Here is a 15,459-nt window from a genome sequence, read left to right as displayed (position 1 = left end):
AAACTTTCTAATTTTACAGCTGAACAGTACACTACAAGACGATTCTGAGAACATTTGAGGAGAGAAATAGGCATTAACGTAACATAATATTGATTCATATTTGATCAGCGCTGCCTAGTTTGACCGTTTGGTCAGAGTTCGCGAGTGATTGACAGCCGGCTCTTATAGACAGCAGATGGACAGCAGACCTCAAATCAGCTCTTACTGCTTGTTTTCCTCCGGCCTATGAAATCTTGCAGATGCCGTTAGGAGCACCAGAGGACACAGAGGCACATGATTTTTTTCAGGTTACCTGTTTCATGTGCTACGTCACGATATAGCAAACGTTTTATAAAAATAACTTATATACCATATAACATATTTGCTCCAATCTCGCCTACTTCAGCTTTAATGCTCTGAATTTCGAAAATAGCACCTTTAACTGCCTAGAATTATCAGTTCAATTGCTAAAAGCTGGAAGTGAAGCTACAGGTGTAAATAATGAAATGGATGATTTCAGGTTCCAGGTATCGTGCATGTTGGCTCACTGTCTCTCTCACTGTGACACTTGAATAGAGCGGAGCCGTCGTTGTTGTTGTTGTGTTGTTAGTAACACCTGTGCTTTCATACTATGACAAGTGAAAATGTCTGCTGTACAGACTACTCTGAAAACCTCAAAGTGTACAATCAAGAAAAACAATGAGTAAATACATTGAATAATTCTAACAAACCAAAATAAATCTTCATGTATTTTTGGATTTTAGCAGTTTGATCTAAACTGAGGGAGAACTGAGTGTGTTTTTATAATGACCACCTGGTGGCGTACTCTTCACAGGGCAACGCTGAATCACTGTGTCTGGACCCAGCAGACAAGAGTAACGATGGGTAAAGGGGCTAATCCTGAGCACCAGGTCTGGTGGTCTACAACATCCTGCACCTCCTGATCCTGATTTACATGGTGGGATTACAACCAGATAGCCTCTCTGTTTAATTGCATTACTCCAGATTACATGACCAGATTACAAGATTGTGTGGCAGGAGACCACGAACACTGTACGGTTCAGACGATTACTATCAGACGGAGCAAGCTTCATGATCAGTATGATGTGATTTCATGTATTGTTTCTGGGTATTATGTGGTGAATTACTTGTGTTGTTTCTGGTTGCTGGGGCCACGTCTGTGGAACCAGCTCCCAGAAACAATTAGGGCCTCAGACTCACTTGCTGTTTTTAAATCTAATCTTAAAAACTCACCAAGCTTTCCCCTAGGGTTTTATTATTACTATGATTTTATAGTATATTTTTAGTTGCTTTTAACTTATGTTAGGAGGTTATTTGTCTATAATTTTAACCGTCCTATTTTGACGCTTTTAATCGCATGTTGCTTGTATAAATTGTCTTAACGTTGTATTGGGATTGTTTTGCCCTTTGTGTGAAGCACCTTGGGATTTCGCTGTATTTTAAAGTGTGCTATATAAATTAAATTCATTATTATTATTTATATATTTTTGTAATTATTATTAAAACATACAGAAAAACTCCCAGAGAAAATAAAGATTTAGTAAACTCTTAAACAGTGAAGACAAAAAAGATCTTAACACGTCAAATTCTGTCTTAAAATCCTATAATGTTTAAGTTTGAATGAACAATTCTTTCAGTGTTGTTAAACAATAGCAACTATAGTTATTTTACTCTTATCTCAAGTCAAACATGTCAGGTTCAAATTGTGAATCATGTACAAACAATACTGTTTAAAAAAGAGCCTCAAATTCTTCCTATTATTTGTTATCCTTGTACATTACTGCTTGATACTACTGCTTTAAGAGCCCTTTTTCCCCAAATGTATTTTTCCTTATACGTTATATTACATATTTTATCTTGACTGAATTTGTTTACGCTCAAACTACAAAATGAGAAAAAGATTTTAGCACTAAAGGTATGTAATAAAACTGACTCTGTTATCCATTCAGGTAAAATTTGGATCCAGTTTAGAGGGTCCTTTAATCTTACTGAACTTTAACATGCTGCACCAGTGACAAGAAATCCTACGTTTGCCCCATCAGTAATGGACAAAGCTTTTGAGACTTGGTCAAGAAATGGAATAGGCGCACTGTCCGACCTCTACACTGAAACTGAGATGTTTGCCTCTTTTGAACAGCTATCACAGAAATTTAATATTCATAAGTCACATTTCTACAGGTATTTACAGCTCAGAGGTTTTGTAGTAATTCAGACTGCTTCGTCCTCCTGTATCTCCGCTGGACTAAATTTTTGAATGTAAAGCTGACACAAAACAAATTATAAGCAAAATGTATACATTGCACAACACACATAAACTGACCAGTTTGGACTCTCTTAAAAATAAATGGGAAACAGACCTAGCTGGTCAGTGGGGACCCCAGTCGGTAAGATGAGGGCTGAATACAGAATTATGACATAAAAACTGATCAATCACATGACCTTAAAGCTAGGGTCGGTAATCTTGAGAAAGTAGCAAGAGTAGACTAGATTTTAAAAATGATCCAACCACAAAGCCCAGCCCAGTGTTACTCTTTTCCAATGAAAGTAGCTAGCAGCTCTAGCTCCAAAAGTCACTAAATCTAGCGATAAAAGTCGCAAAGTCGCCAAGTCGGCAACACAGACAGACAGGCCCTTCAGGCCTCAGTCCATAGTCACTCCCCCAAAATCATCATTATGAACATAAACATATTATTATGAATGTAAACAACAAACATGGCTATGGTTAGTACGCACAGCTGTCAAACTAGCAGCTTGTGGAAGACTCTGGTGATGCACTATGAGGGCACGGGCAGGTAGGTAGCCTATCCAAATATTACATTCACGCCAAATGAAATGATTGGACGGGTTTATTACAGTCCTGCAACAGCCACAGATTACAGATCTCTTTTTTTTTTGTCAGAGCATTTGATTTATTGATTGCTGTCGGGATGTAATGAGAATTTCAACAAATAGAACATTACCAACTCTAGCTTTAATTTGAATACAAAAGAGTGATATTTTTACATTCTTCCTAGATTAATGAAGATGTTTTTCAAATTCCTGTTTTCATTTTTTTATAAAGATAAAGAATGTGATCACCTCATAGAATAAACACTTAAACACTGAATCAGAACTACAAACTACGCTACCTGCACAAAGGTGCATCATATTATGAATGAAAGCATTTCACAGCAGTGTAAGAGCCCGTTTTCAAAGAAACATGAAAACTAATAGAGCAAAACAGTGAAATGCACTGAAAGTGCAAGCGGTCAAATAAAAAAACCTGGAAGTGTGTGCCGATTTTTGTGTGTGTTAAGCAGCTCTGCGCCAGATGACCGCCTGGCCCTTCTCCTCAGAGCGATTGCTTCTGGCAGAGAATCAGATAGAAGGGTGAGTCATTTATATTTCCTGTACCACCCCACAAGCTGTGGAGGCAGGGAGCATTTAAATCTCGTCTGAGGTCAACAGGGAACTCAATGGCTTTGATAACAAGTATCCCATCTTTGATTCCACACTCTTCCCGTCTCTGCAGAAATTTAGCCTTTGACGAGCGGTTGATCAAGAGGGTTTTAGAGTAAACAAGACGAGCTGGACGACGGAGAATAACTGAGCTGACAAGTTTGAGATAAGGAAAACAAAAAGGCACACCAATGTTGCTCCACGTCACATTAACGTCCCTACTCGTGTCTGCTGTGTACACAGCAGCGGATGTTTTCTCATTAATTATTCAGGTTTCAGGCCTGTGGAGGCGACTCCAGCAGCAGCAGCGGCACAAGGAAGTTCACCTAAGGCTGAATGCTAAATAACAGACTAATAGATCCGTTTCCTTTTCCTCTGAATGACTCAAAACAGAATAAAGTGGAAGGTGGGTTCACATATCTGCTGTGAAAATCTCTCCAGGAACTTTAAGCTTTGTGTGGTTGGCAGAGAAAGTCCCAGAAGCCAACTCTGAGCCGACCCTCACATCCTGCGTGAGCAAGCCAATCCTAGACACTTACCCACATCAGCCAGACACAAACAACCCCACAACAAAAGGGCTGCAAAGAGCACAAACAGTCTGTCACTCAAGAGGAGATTGACAGGGAGAGAGAGGCCTTTTTTATATCACCCAAAACTCCCTCTGAAATTGAGGTGAACACCTTTGATCAGCAGAGAGATGCGTGTAGTGATGCGGATCAGCTTTGTGACAGTGCTCGGGGTTTCCATGGAAACATGCGTGCCCCCGAACACGCCAGACTCAAACATCCTGAACCACATCAACAGATGGTTTCTGGAGAGGCTGAAGGATGATGAAGTCTCACAATCTGGCATGCATCACTTCATCTGAAGGAGGCCATATTGTCATCTTAAATATATCCGCAGTGAAAGTTCAACACCGACTTTATTGACAAAGTTTGCGTTTGTTTTGATTCGAGATTACCGTGGGTGTATAATAATGTGGCGGCATCCGGGAAACAGCACAGGAATGAACGCGTCTGCCTCATGGCATTTGGAAAACAATCTCATCTGTCATTCCATATCAGGAAATCTGCAGTCATTTTATCCCCGCGCTCAGGTTTGCCAAATCATCAGCTGTGACAGGCGTGCTTTAAAGCCGTCTCTGCAGTCAGCTCCAATACGGTCATTTTAATGCGTGCTCATTAATCTTTTTTGTTCCCCTGGTGTTTCTGAGTGGGCAGAAATGTGGAAACTGGTGATAGACGACTAGCAGATGAAACTGCAGTTGTTAAAGGAAAAAAGAAAAGCAAGCCCAGCTCTTTGAAGTCCGGCTCACTCTGTAAAAACAAAAGGATGTAACATTGAAATACATGCAAGGGATTATGGGTGGACTGATTTCCATACAATAGGCTAAAATCATCTCAAACATCTCAAAATGAGGCATGAGATGAAAGCTGAGGTTTCTTTCTCTTCAAACACCCAGAGATACTTACAGAACAAAGAGAGCTGCACATAAAGAGGATCTCATAAATGATAACCTGCAGGCACGGAGACACAAAATGACTGAACAGAAATAACAGAAATCGTGGATCAATTTCAGGGATATATCCCTGGACCACCTTTGTCCTCTTTCTCTCTGACTATGTGTTCTTTCTCAGTCAAATAATAGTTTATTAGCTGATTAGGTACCAGATCTGAACTGATCCATTTTCTCACTTACAACAGCAGGACAACCCAAATCTCTCTGGATCACTCATCTAGCCTCCAAATCTATTTTACTTTGGGCTCAGGCTCATACTGCTCCTTTAATTCTTCTGTGTTCAATAATGAATTAAAGTAGATCTGCCAACTTTGTAATTGAAATGACTAAACTGGCAGCTTGCTGCTCTGCCACAATCAGCTATGATTTCTGGCTTAAATGTAACTTTTCTGTTTCATTTCTCCTCGTACATCGCGGAGCTTTATTTTGAACCCTCTATGACTCTGTGTAAAGATTAGTACGCCTCTATGAGACTGTGAAGCTGCAAAGGAGAAGAAGGAGATAAACTGTCAGTTGAAATGCACGTCGCAATGCTGAGTATGAAGTGTGCTGTATAAATTATAAATGTTAATATAAATAAACAAGGTTGGCTTTCGCTTGACTTAAACTCTGGAAACGGAAGCTTCCAGTAAACAATGATAACGAGACGTCAATTATTAGTTTAAATGATGAGTTTTTAAACCGTGAAGGTTTTGTATTTGTAAAACTTTCCCAGAGCCTAGAAGAGTGGGAAAAAGCTGAGCGAGCAGGGCCAGGGAGAGAAACACTAATAAGCATGTGCAGTGGGCCGCACAATGCATGAAGCAACTCTGGAAGTGGGAAAAATGTTTTGGTTTATGCCATCGATGTATAAAGAGAACTGGATACAGCGTTGGAGGTGAGGCCTCGTTCATTCCTATGTGAGATCCTATGAAACAAAAAAAAGTTTGACCTCCAAGTCTAAAAGTACCCGGATATTTCATAGTTTCCTTTAACTCCGCATCCGAGCCTCGGTCTGGGTCTCATTCACATGAACAGAGGGAGGAAAATAACTCCAGATTCAGCTATTAGTGCATTTTACAACTTTTAGGACCTAACGATTTAAGTAAGGGCTATTCAAGTGTTCGTCCTTGGACATTGATTTACCGCAAAAAAAATTATCCGCTGATTTAGGTCTGTAACGTCTGACGACTCTTTCCCCAATGTAAGTCTATGGGAAAGAGTATTTATATATTATATATAGTATTATAGAGTACTACAGGAATGAGTCCTAAAACCCGGAAATGAGTTAGCATTTTAGCACTTCTGGTTACCTCGTCTGGAAGTCAATTGTTTTTTTGAATGGGTTTTTAGTTAGATGCAAAGGAGAAGAGAAGAAGAGATTTTAACGTTTTTTTCTACCATATAAAATATGTCAGTAAATACTGTATTACAGTCGTAAATTTTGAAAAAAAACGCCGACTCGTCCGCCTTTACAGCCTCGTTGGTTATACTTGCGCTAATGCGACCGTGGTGTAGTTTATAGCCTCTAGTTGCTTTTTACTTTTTACTTCTGGTGATTGCATTCACACTTCAAAAATCATAAAAGTGGAGTTCATTTGTAGAGATTATTCAATGGAACAACACGTGGGTAAGTATCATAAACGTGTGTTTGCACACAGACCTTATTTTCTGCAATAATCCAAAACCCAATGGAAAAATCCCATTGGCTTTTTGTCGAGGGAACCCTGGGTGATGCTAACTCCTGGTTGGCCGACAAAAATACGTCATCCCTGTAGCACATGTCAATTTAGCTTTTCCTGGAGGCTTGCTTTATGCACTCTGTGAACAATTTTTATTCAAGTGAATGGGTGCCATTTTTTTTAGTCTAGTATCCATTTCTTATAATACATCCGTGAGGGATCACCAGAGTTGCAGTACATTAATTTCTGTACCAAATGTTGCAGCCATCCATCTAGTAGATGACCTGCTGGTGGCACTAGATAAAAAGTCAGGGAATCATCAAAGTTATTAGTTGTTTATACTCTGGGTGGAGTGGATATCTGCACCAAACTTCATGTCAATCTATTCAATATTTGTTGAGATGTTTTACTAAAACTCAAAAGATGTTTGACCAGATTTGCGCAGACCGACTTTCTGTTCCGTTTGCGGTTTCTGACCTGCACAGCTGAGTATCTATTTAAAGTCTTCTTCTCACCCTGGGAGAGTGGATCAGATCAGAGCAAAAAGCATTTTTAAAGTATTACGGTGAGCAATGTGTCCTCTGTCACGCCATCATCATGCCGCCATTGTAGCCCCGCTGACTCCTCAGCCAAAGTAGCTAATGCAGTGCAACGTTCCACTACATCAATTCACAGCTTCCACACCCTCTGAAATGCATTTGATTAGTCACCCCAGCACGGCAACGGGGACATAAATAATTCATCTGTGCAAATGACAAATGAGGCAATCAATTCTGGGACAGCATTCAAAGAGAAACTATTCAAATCCCCTCTAAATTAATTTTCTGCCTTTTAGTGGTCGCGGACTTGAAATTTCAATGCTGAATTCATCAGATGATGTTTTCACCCTGATTTCCACAAACTAAACCGTTTGGTGTCAGAAAATGTTTTCAAAAGATACACATGCAGTAATATAGGAGAGTTTTCTCAGACCAGCAGCCACTGACAGCACTAAATACTGGACATCAGAGCCTGAACTGCACAGGGAATAGCAGGCACTTTGAAACGGGAGACCAGACGTTAAAGAAGAGTAGAAGAGAAGGAAGGCTGGACTAATTTCATATTCCATCTGACAGCAGAAACACTACTCTCCATGAATGCAAAAGCCTCTGGATGAGCCGAGCTCCTCCATGTGGGATGAGATCGCACTAGACTTTGACCTCTGAGACTCGGAGAACAAAGAGATCTGATGCATAATCTGGCCACAATTATTTAGTCGGTCTGTTGCAGCCTGAGTGATGACGGGGAGCCTGAAAGATCAATCCTGCTGTTCAGATGAGGTGAATTAAGTACAGAGACTAGTAGTGTTGTAGCATTGAATCTGAATCCAGTATCAAATACGATTATTGAATACGAGTCCTTTCAAACCTTACTGGGTCAAATTAGGTTTAGCTTTCAAATGTTTACAAGAAACTTAAGTTTTAAATAACTAAAACTGAAAGCTATCTAATCAGCTTTTGTTTTGTTTATTTGAACCGTGTCTATACCAACTAGAAAAGGCCACTTATTCTGAAGAACATTTATGTGTGCTTGTTGCTGAAAATGTACAATTCACACAATGTTGAAATACTGAAAGAAGTTAAAGTTGAAGTTGAAATACAATTACTGAAAGAAGTTGAGTGGCTGAAGGAAGTTTCAGTTTCAGTTTCAGTGCTGAGTGAAGTACAACCAACAAGTCCTCCAAATTAAACAACAAAATACGTTGTTTGTCCACGCCCTCTAGAGCGACACGGAAGTGATTTCTTTTTTTTTTTTTTAAGTTATTTTTTTGGGGGCATTTTCCATTTTTATGACAGGACAGTGGATAGAGTCTTGAAAGGGGGGAGAGAGAAAGTGGATGCGGAAAGGGCCACAGGCCGGATTCGAACCCGGGCCGCCGCGGTCAGGACCAAGCCTTAATACATGGACGCCCGCTCTACCAACTGAGCTAACCCAGGCGCCCCGGAAGTGATTTCTGATCTGATGCCCCCATCAGCACAACACTATGGTTAAAGGAACAGTGTGTAACATTTAGGGAGATCTAATGGCAGAAATGGAATATAATATTAATAAGTATGTTTTCTTTAGTGTATAATCACCTTAAAATAAGAATCGTTGTGTTTCCGTTACCTTAGAATGAGCTGTTTATATCTACATAGAGAGCGGGTCCTCCTCACGGAGCCGGCTGCTGCGTTTCTACAGGAGCCCAGAACGGACAAACCACTGTGTTAACTTTTCCTTGTTTAAAGATCGGGTCAACGATGTTGGAAAGCTAGCATAATTTAAAAGTAGCATCACCTCAGGAGCTTCGTCTAAACCTACCCCTTCCCCTCAGGGCTCCTTCCAAGGCAACGCCCCCCACACACATGCACGAGCAACGCCGAATCGTAACTACTTCACAGAGCAGAGAGAGGACCTCAACTCAACAACGCTACGTCATGACAAGTAATCGTGGCAGTGCTACTTTTGGATGAGTTTTCACTTTCATTCTCCAGTAAACTTGCGACGGCGACACGCTTTGAGTTCAGGCTGATGCACGCCAAGGGTAGAGTACGAGCAGGGGGGCAGAGAGGCAGGGAGGCATCTGATTGGTTCTTTCCAAGCGGACCTCGAGGCAGTGATTGGTAGACGTTTTTACAGGATTACAGCAGCTACAGATGACGGCTCTTTTCCGGTCCTTTTTCAGAGCTCATAAGTAATGGATCGCTTGCTTTAAGACTTTTCAACAGCCAAATGTTTACATTTAGCCGTTGAGGAATTAACGTGAATTAGCTACATCTGATATGACCTGTCCTCACCCCAACCAGTTATCTCTGCAACACCTAACCATAACATAACATAACCTAAGCCTTCATCCCAACCCCAGAGGTATGATATGATATGGGAAACACTATTAGAAGAGGGAAACAGACTTCAACTCAAGACTGGATCCAAAATGGAACAATCAGAACCCAGAGACACAGTTTGGGACACAGAATCTCTCTATTGGATTTTGGCTGTACCCTCAGAGTAAACAAACGTATCAGTCTGACTGTCAGTCACATGTCAGCAACCCCGCTGATCTGTTTCACCCTCTGACAGTTCAGAGCAACAAGCCCCCAGCTGACAGAGGCCTCCATTCTGCACTCCTTCCAAGAAAAAAACTTGCAAACATGTAAAGGTTGTGGATGTACCGTCTGACACAAACAAGGCCAACAGGCAGAGGAATCTGTCATGCTGACGCGTCTGAGCGCTTCACTTAACATTGAACTACCAGCAAACTTTCTTTTTTTTTTCCCAAGTACAACTTCTTGGGGAGATAATCGCCACTCCATCCGCGGCGGAGGTTCCCACTCATCCATCACCTCCCGATGCTATGTTCATGACTAACAGAAAAAACTGACTGCGGGCTAACAATCTTTCACTCCAGCTTGCATACAACTGAGCTGAGGCGAAAGCAATGGCCTTTTGCTGAATTACCTTTCCTTTAATCAATGACAGCGCGTCGGAGAAAATATCTCCAGGAGAATGGCGGGGGGAGTCCGTATCCATCATGCACGTCCGCGATGCTGCTAATGGATGACCCACATGCATCACTGTGTCAAGATGCACCTGACATTCATCAAAACGTAGAAGGAATGTAAATAAAAGGACAAATAGAAGCAACACTATACGGATGAATTATCATCTCATCTGAGGCAGAGAAGAGAGAGGAGAAGATTTTATTACTATGGTAAATATAAATATAAATATATATATTTACCAAAGTAATAAAATATATATATTTTTTTAAAGCAGAACATGCTAATACACAATTTTTTTTTTTGCTTTCTAAACCTCTGGAAGTAACTCTAAAGAAACTACAGCCAAGATTATTGGACAGAAACAAGCGTTCGCCTTCCGTGGATCCTGAGGATTAACAGGGAAAAAAAGGTTGCCAAAGCTTTCACAGTGGTTGCGCTGTGCTTTGGGCAAATGTTTCATTTCAGTTCAGGGATGAACACACTGTGGATTCAACCTTGAACAGAAGTCACACTGACGTGCCGTGGGAAGAAGAGACGCGTCTGTGCATCTCTGTGTTTTCTGACTTAGTTTTAAAGTTTGAAATAAAAGATATGAATGTGCATACAAAAGTATGAACAAACATGGGTCAAGCGTGAAAAGCTGCAAGTCGTTTTATGAATACTGATGCCCCCCCCCCCTTAACCCCCAAGAAAGTTTTGACCAGACTACAAAAGTAAAGTTTATATATTGAATTATTTGGATTTACCATGCATTATTTATTACGGCAAGTGTTCAAGTGTGTTTTCTGTAAATATTATTTCCCAACATGACAGCTTTAATCGTGTTTCAAAGCCTTCTACACACTGCCAGCAATGATAGTCTGGAAAAGAACTACTAAAACATTTATTTGGCTGATTTAATATTTCTTGTTAAATTTAACAAGAAATATTTCTTGTTAAATCAGAATACTTTGCTGTATAGAAATGATGGGAAAAATTTGTTACAACAAGACAAATATCTTGTTATAATTAAACGAGAAACTAAACTTTTAAGAAATATATTTTATTCTTTTATTATTTATTTCTCTTTTCTTTTGTCATGTTGGCAGCAATATGCTCAATGGACCAATCAGTGAACTGTTGGGACTGGTTTAAATAATGACACATATCAACGTCTTAAAGCTGCAGTGGGTAGAAATGGAGCAAATATGAGTCTGCCGTCCAGCTGCCGTCTATGAGAGCTATCAGTCAATCACTCGCGAACTCCGATCAAACAGTCAAACTAGGCAGCGCTGATCAAACATGAATCAATATTCTGTTACTGTAATGCCTATTTCTCTCCTCAAATGTTTTCAGAGACATCTTGTAGTGTACTGTTTAGCTGTAAAATGAGGAAGTTTGTGACCCAGCCGGTGGGCGGTGCTTGGTATTTCCTCAACTTATCTCAACATGGCTGCCGGGTCACAAACTTTCTCATGTAATCAGAGGGACAAGCATGCACTGAGTGACCTTTGACCTTGAGAGGGCAGAGACTGTACCTGCGCATCCACGAGCAGGCGTCTCATCAGCGTCATGGACTTCCTCAAGGTGTCCCTCTCTCCTGGCATGAAGGCCTCGTCCTCGTGAGCCAGGCTACACGGTCTGGTCACCATGAACTGAACAATCTGGTCGTTCAGACTGTTGAGGGACTGGACCGCTGCAAGAGAGGCAAGAGAGAGAGAGTTGTAAAACGACATGAAAACACAGAAACACAAGCATTCACGACAGTCGATCTTTCCTCTACTGCCATGTAGGCCGAGGAGCTCCACATTTGTTTCCTATAGTGGGATAATCTGGATCAGACTTGTGTGATCTGAGATACTTCCTTCATCCACAGCCACAGTTGAGCGGCCTCCATTGTTCTCCTCTTCAGAATAATCCCTCTTTTGGACATCATTAGGCTAAATCCATTACCAAGACACAGAAACTCACACTCAACCCATTATATAATCCATTTTTTATGGAGAGAGTCCCAGTAATAATGTCTATTCCATTGGGTTTCTTCAGTCAGAGGCTATGTCAACACAATGTGGAGCTCAGAAGTGTCTTTGTTTCTTAAAGCTAGTCCAGAGTTTGCTCAGAGGTCTCTCATGGTCAGAGCCTGTGGGTAGTAATATAGAAAATGTCTGATCGATACTGAAAAAATGTACTTAAGTCTCAAAAGAAGCCAGCAGGGTGATAGAGGAGCATTTAGTCAGAGCAGCTAAGCAGACGTGGAAACATACATAGTAACTATACATAACATGAGCATCACAGCTCATGCTGCAGCTTACAGTCATGTACATGATCAATTATTCGTTGGATAATTTTTTCAATTAAAAACGAGCAGCGGCCTGCAACAGTAATTACTCAACACAACACATGAAGCCACCAAAATAAGTAGAGGTGTAAATCACAAGTTTCATCACGATACAATATTATATTGATTCTTTGGACAACGATATGATATTTGCTGATATCACAAAGTCTGCCATGGTACTGGGCTGTTCCAGTTAATTAAATGAAAAACTAATATTCTAGTAAAAAAAGAATAAATATAAAGTCGGAATTTAAAAATAAAGGTGTATCTTAAAGATGATACTATGTATCAATATTTTCACTTTGCATTGATGATACTGGATTGTTGATCACTTAATCGATATATTGATTCAGGTTGATGTATTGTTACACCCCTAAAAATAAGAGTTAAATAAATGATAAACAAAGACAAAGATATTAATTAAAGTGGCAGTATGCAGAATAGTTTTTGGCATCATTGGGCAAAAAAACCATAATAACCTTTCAGCATATTGTAATTCAAGTGTTCTGAGAGGAAACTAGACTTCTGCACCTCCTCATGGCTCTGTTTTTAGACTGACATTTTTTTTTTAAATGGCTGCCGGGGTCACAAACCTTCTCATTTAACAGCTAAACAGTACACTCCATTATGTTTCTGAAAACATTTGAGGAGAGAAATAGGCATTATAGTAACAGAATATTGATTCATATTTGATCAGCGCTGCCTAGTTTGACCGTTTTATCGGAGTTTGCGAGTGATTGACAGCTGCTCAGAGACGACAGACTCCAGCTCGGCTCTGATTGGTTGTTTTCCTCCGGTCTGTGAAATCTTGCAGATGGCATCAGGAGCACCGGAGGACACAGAGGCACATGATTGTTTTTCAGGTTACCTGTTTCATGCACTACTGTCAGGATATAGTGACAGCTTTATAAAAAATAACTTTCTTTAATCATATTTGCTCCATTTCTACCCACTGCAGCTTAAAAAAAAATCACATGTGGTAATGTATCAATGATTATGGCAAACTGTGAGACACTTATTAGTGTGCCAAGTTTCCAAAGATACCAAATATGGCAGGTTGAATTTCAGAGAGATGTGTATAAAATGACGCACAACACATCTAGAACATTTCCATTTGATGGAACGGTGCAGACATGGGTTTGATTATTTCACTCAGTGCAAACATCATATTGCTTCACTGAAGATTTGGAACAAGCAGATACAGAATATATCTGATATAGTGCCAGTCAGACAGTGTGGACTAAAATGATTTTTTCAACTTTAAAACTACTAAATGGTAAACAAAAGGTTTGAACTGTATGTTGAGGGGTTTTAATTGTTTAGACAGATAACGTCTTCAAATTCTTTCTGTTCTCTGACCAACAGTCAAAAACCAAATATTCAATTTATGAGGATATAAAACCGAGTCAAGCAGCAAATCTTCCCATTTGAGAAACTAAATGTTTGGCATGTTTGTATGATAAATGAATAATTGAATAATTGTTGATTCATCGTACCAACTGTGTCAACATTAGTCACCCTGAGGATCGTATGTTTGAAGGTCAAGACACACACATCACTTTCTCTCACACATACACGCATAAGAGGCTAAGAGGTCAATTTAAGGCGAGAGTGACAGAGCGACTGAGGCAACGTGTGACTCACTGACGACAGTCAAGGTCGGCTTTTCAGCGGAATGATCAAAGATTTATGGCCACACCTTCCTGCACTTCTCTTGCACTGAAGGAGCATGCACAAAGAGGCATGTTTACGAGCACACAGTGGCCCTGCAGGCAGCGCGGCGTACATCAAATCAGCGCAGGGTAGGAAATAAAATGTTTACGACAGAGGTCGACGATTGGATTCTAATTTCACATTCAACATTTACAAGGTGTATCTCTGCCCCAAAGACAGCCAAACGCGTCAGGTAATGGTACTCTGCTGCTGAAAATGACATGCTGTCAAACTCCGAGAACAGACACACCTTCTTCTCCTCTCTGCTCCACTTTCAATTTTTATTGAATGCATTCTGTCACACACTGCGATACATGATGGAGGAGGCAGGTGGCTTTCAATAAAAGCACCGTTACTTTTACTATCCTGAATATGTCAACATACCGTATCACAATCAAAACGCCACAGCTCCCAGCCAAAGCCATAAAGCACCAGAGAGACGGGACAGAAACGCCCCGTGACGCTCAATTTGTTGAGCCATTTGTAATTGATTGCTTCTCACTCATGAAATTACAACAAATGCTGAAACTCCAGGCCGCTGACATGGCTGATCGACGTTTGACAGCGCTTCAGCGATGAAGGTACATCCGCACCTGCATGTTTAATATTCTTATGGTCGGGGCAAAGCAGACGAGGCAGCAGCATGGTGATGGTCCTCTGCTGAGAATATATAAGTGAGGAAACGTCAAACTGTGTTTTCACATCGCTGATCAGATACAACTATGAGCGTAAATATTCAAAATGGCCGGGTGAGGCTGACCGTTTGTGACCTGGAACATTTTAATAATACAGAGAAGATGGCAGGGGAGGAATCTTGATGAGAGAAAATCATAGATTATTGAGAAAGAGCTTTTTCCATTAAAGGTGCTCAATGTGAGATTGGGAGCCTTTCTATTGCCTCTGCATGGCTCTCAACATGGCGACGGCTCGCAACTAACAGTGCAGACAGAGCCAACATTGTTAATCTGAGGGGGAACCGGCGGGTGGGCGCTACGCTTCTGCAACTGCATTATCAGCTGTAACCACTGTATAAGAGCAGTGCAGAGCCAGTGGGGGTACGCTCACATGCACTAAAAGTACAAGCAGCTTACCCGGCGATGTAAACAAAGCACGGAGAAGCTCTGATTACAACACACACAGAGGGAGAGCGACTTCATTCTCTGCTCAGGTAGAAATTACTCCTCTATATCTTTACATAGACAATAAATGTTTGCTGCTATATTAATGCTCTGGATATCGCATAGAGCCCCTTTGACCCTCTGGAGTCCAGGTTCATTTTGGTTTATATTT

General features: G+C 40.7%; 1 protein-coding gene across 4 annotated transcripts in view; it reads right to left on the bottom strand.

The window, feature by feature from the left end:
* kaznb (kazrin, periplakin interacting protein b) overlaps positions 1-15,459 on the bottom strand; it is a 136,330-nt gene that overhangs the window by 99,581 nt on the left and 21,290 nt on the right. For all 4 annotated transcript variants that reach the window (XR_012594957.1, XM_074644199.1, XM_074644216.1 and 1 more), the window contains exon 2: positions 11,657-11,814. Coding sequence is in view for 3 of the 4 variants with exons in the window: in XM_074644199.1 (XP_074500300.1) it covers positions 11,657-11,814 (158 nt within the window). In the remaining variant the exon portion in view is untranslated. The remainder of the gene's footprint in view (positions 1-11,656; positions 11,815-15,459) is intronic.

This window comes from Sebastes fasciatus, chromosome 1, assembly GCF_043250625.1.
Source record: "Sebastes fasciatus isolate fSebFas1 chromosome 1, fSebFas1.pri, whole genome shotgun sequence".
Taxonomy (NCBI): Eukaryota; Metazoa; Chordata; class Actinopteri; order Perciformes; family Sebastidae; genus Sebastes; species Sebastes fasciatus.
The sequence above is the reverse complement of the archived record's forward strand: the minus strand, read 5'-3'. Positions and strand labels throughout refer to the sequence as shown.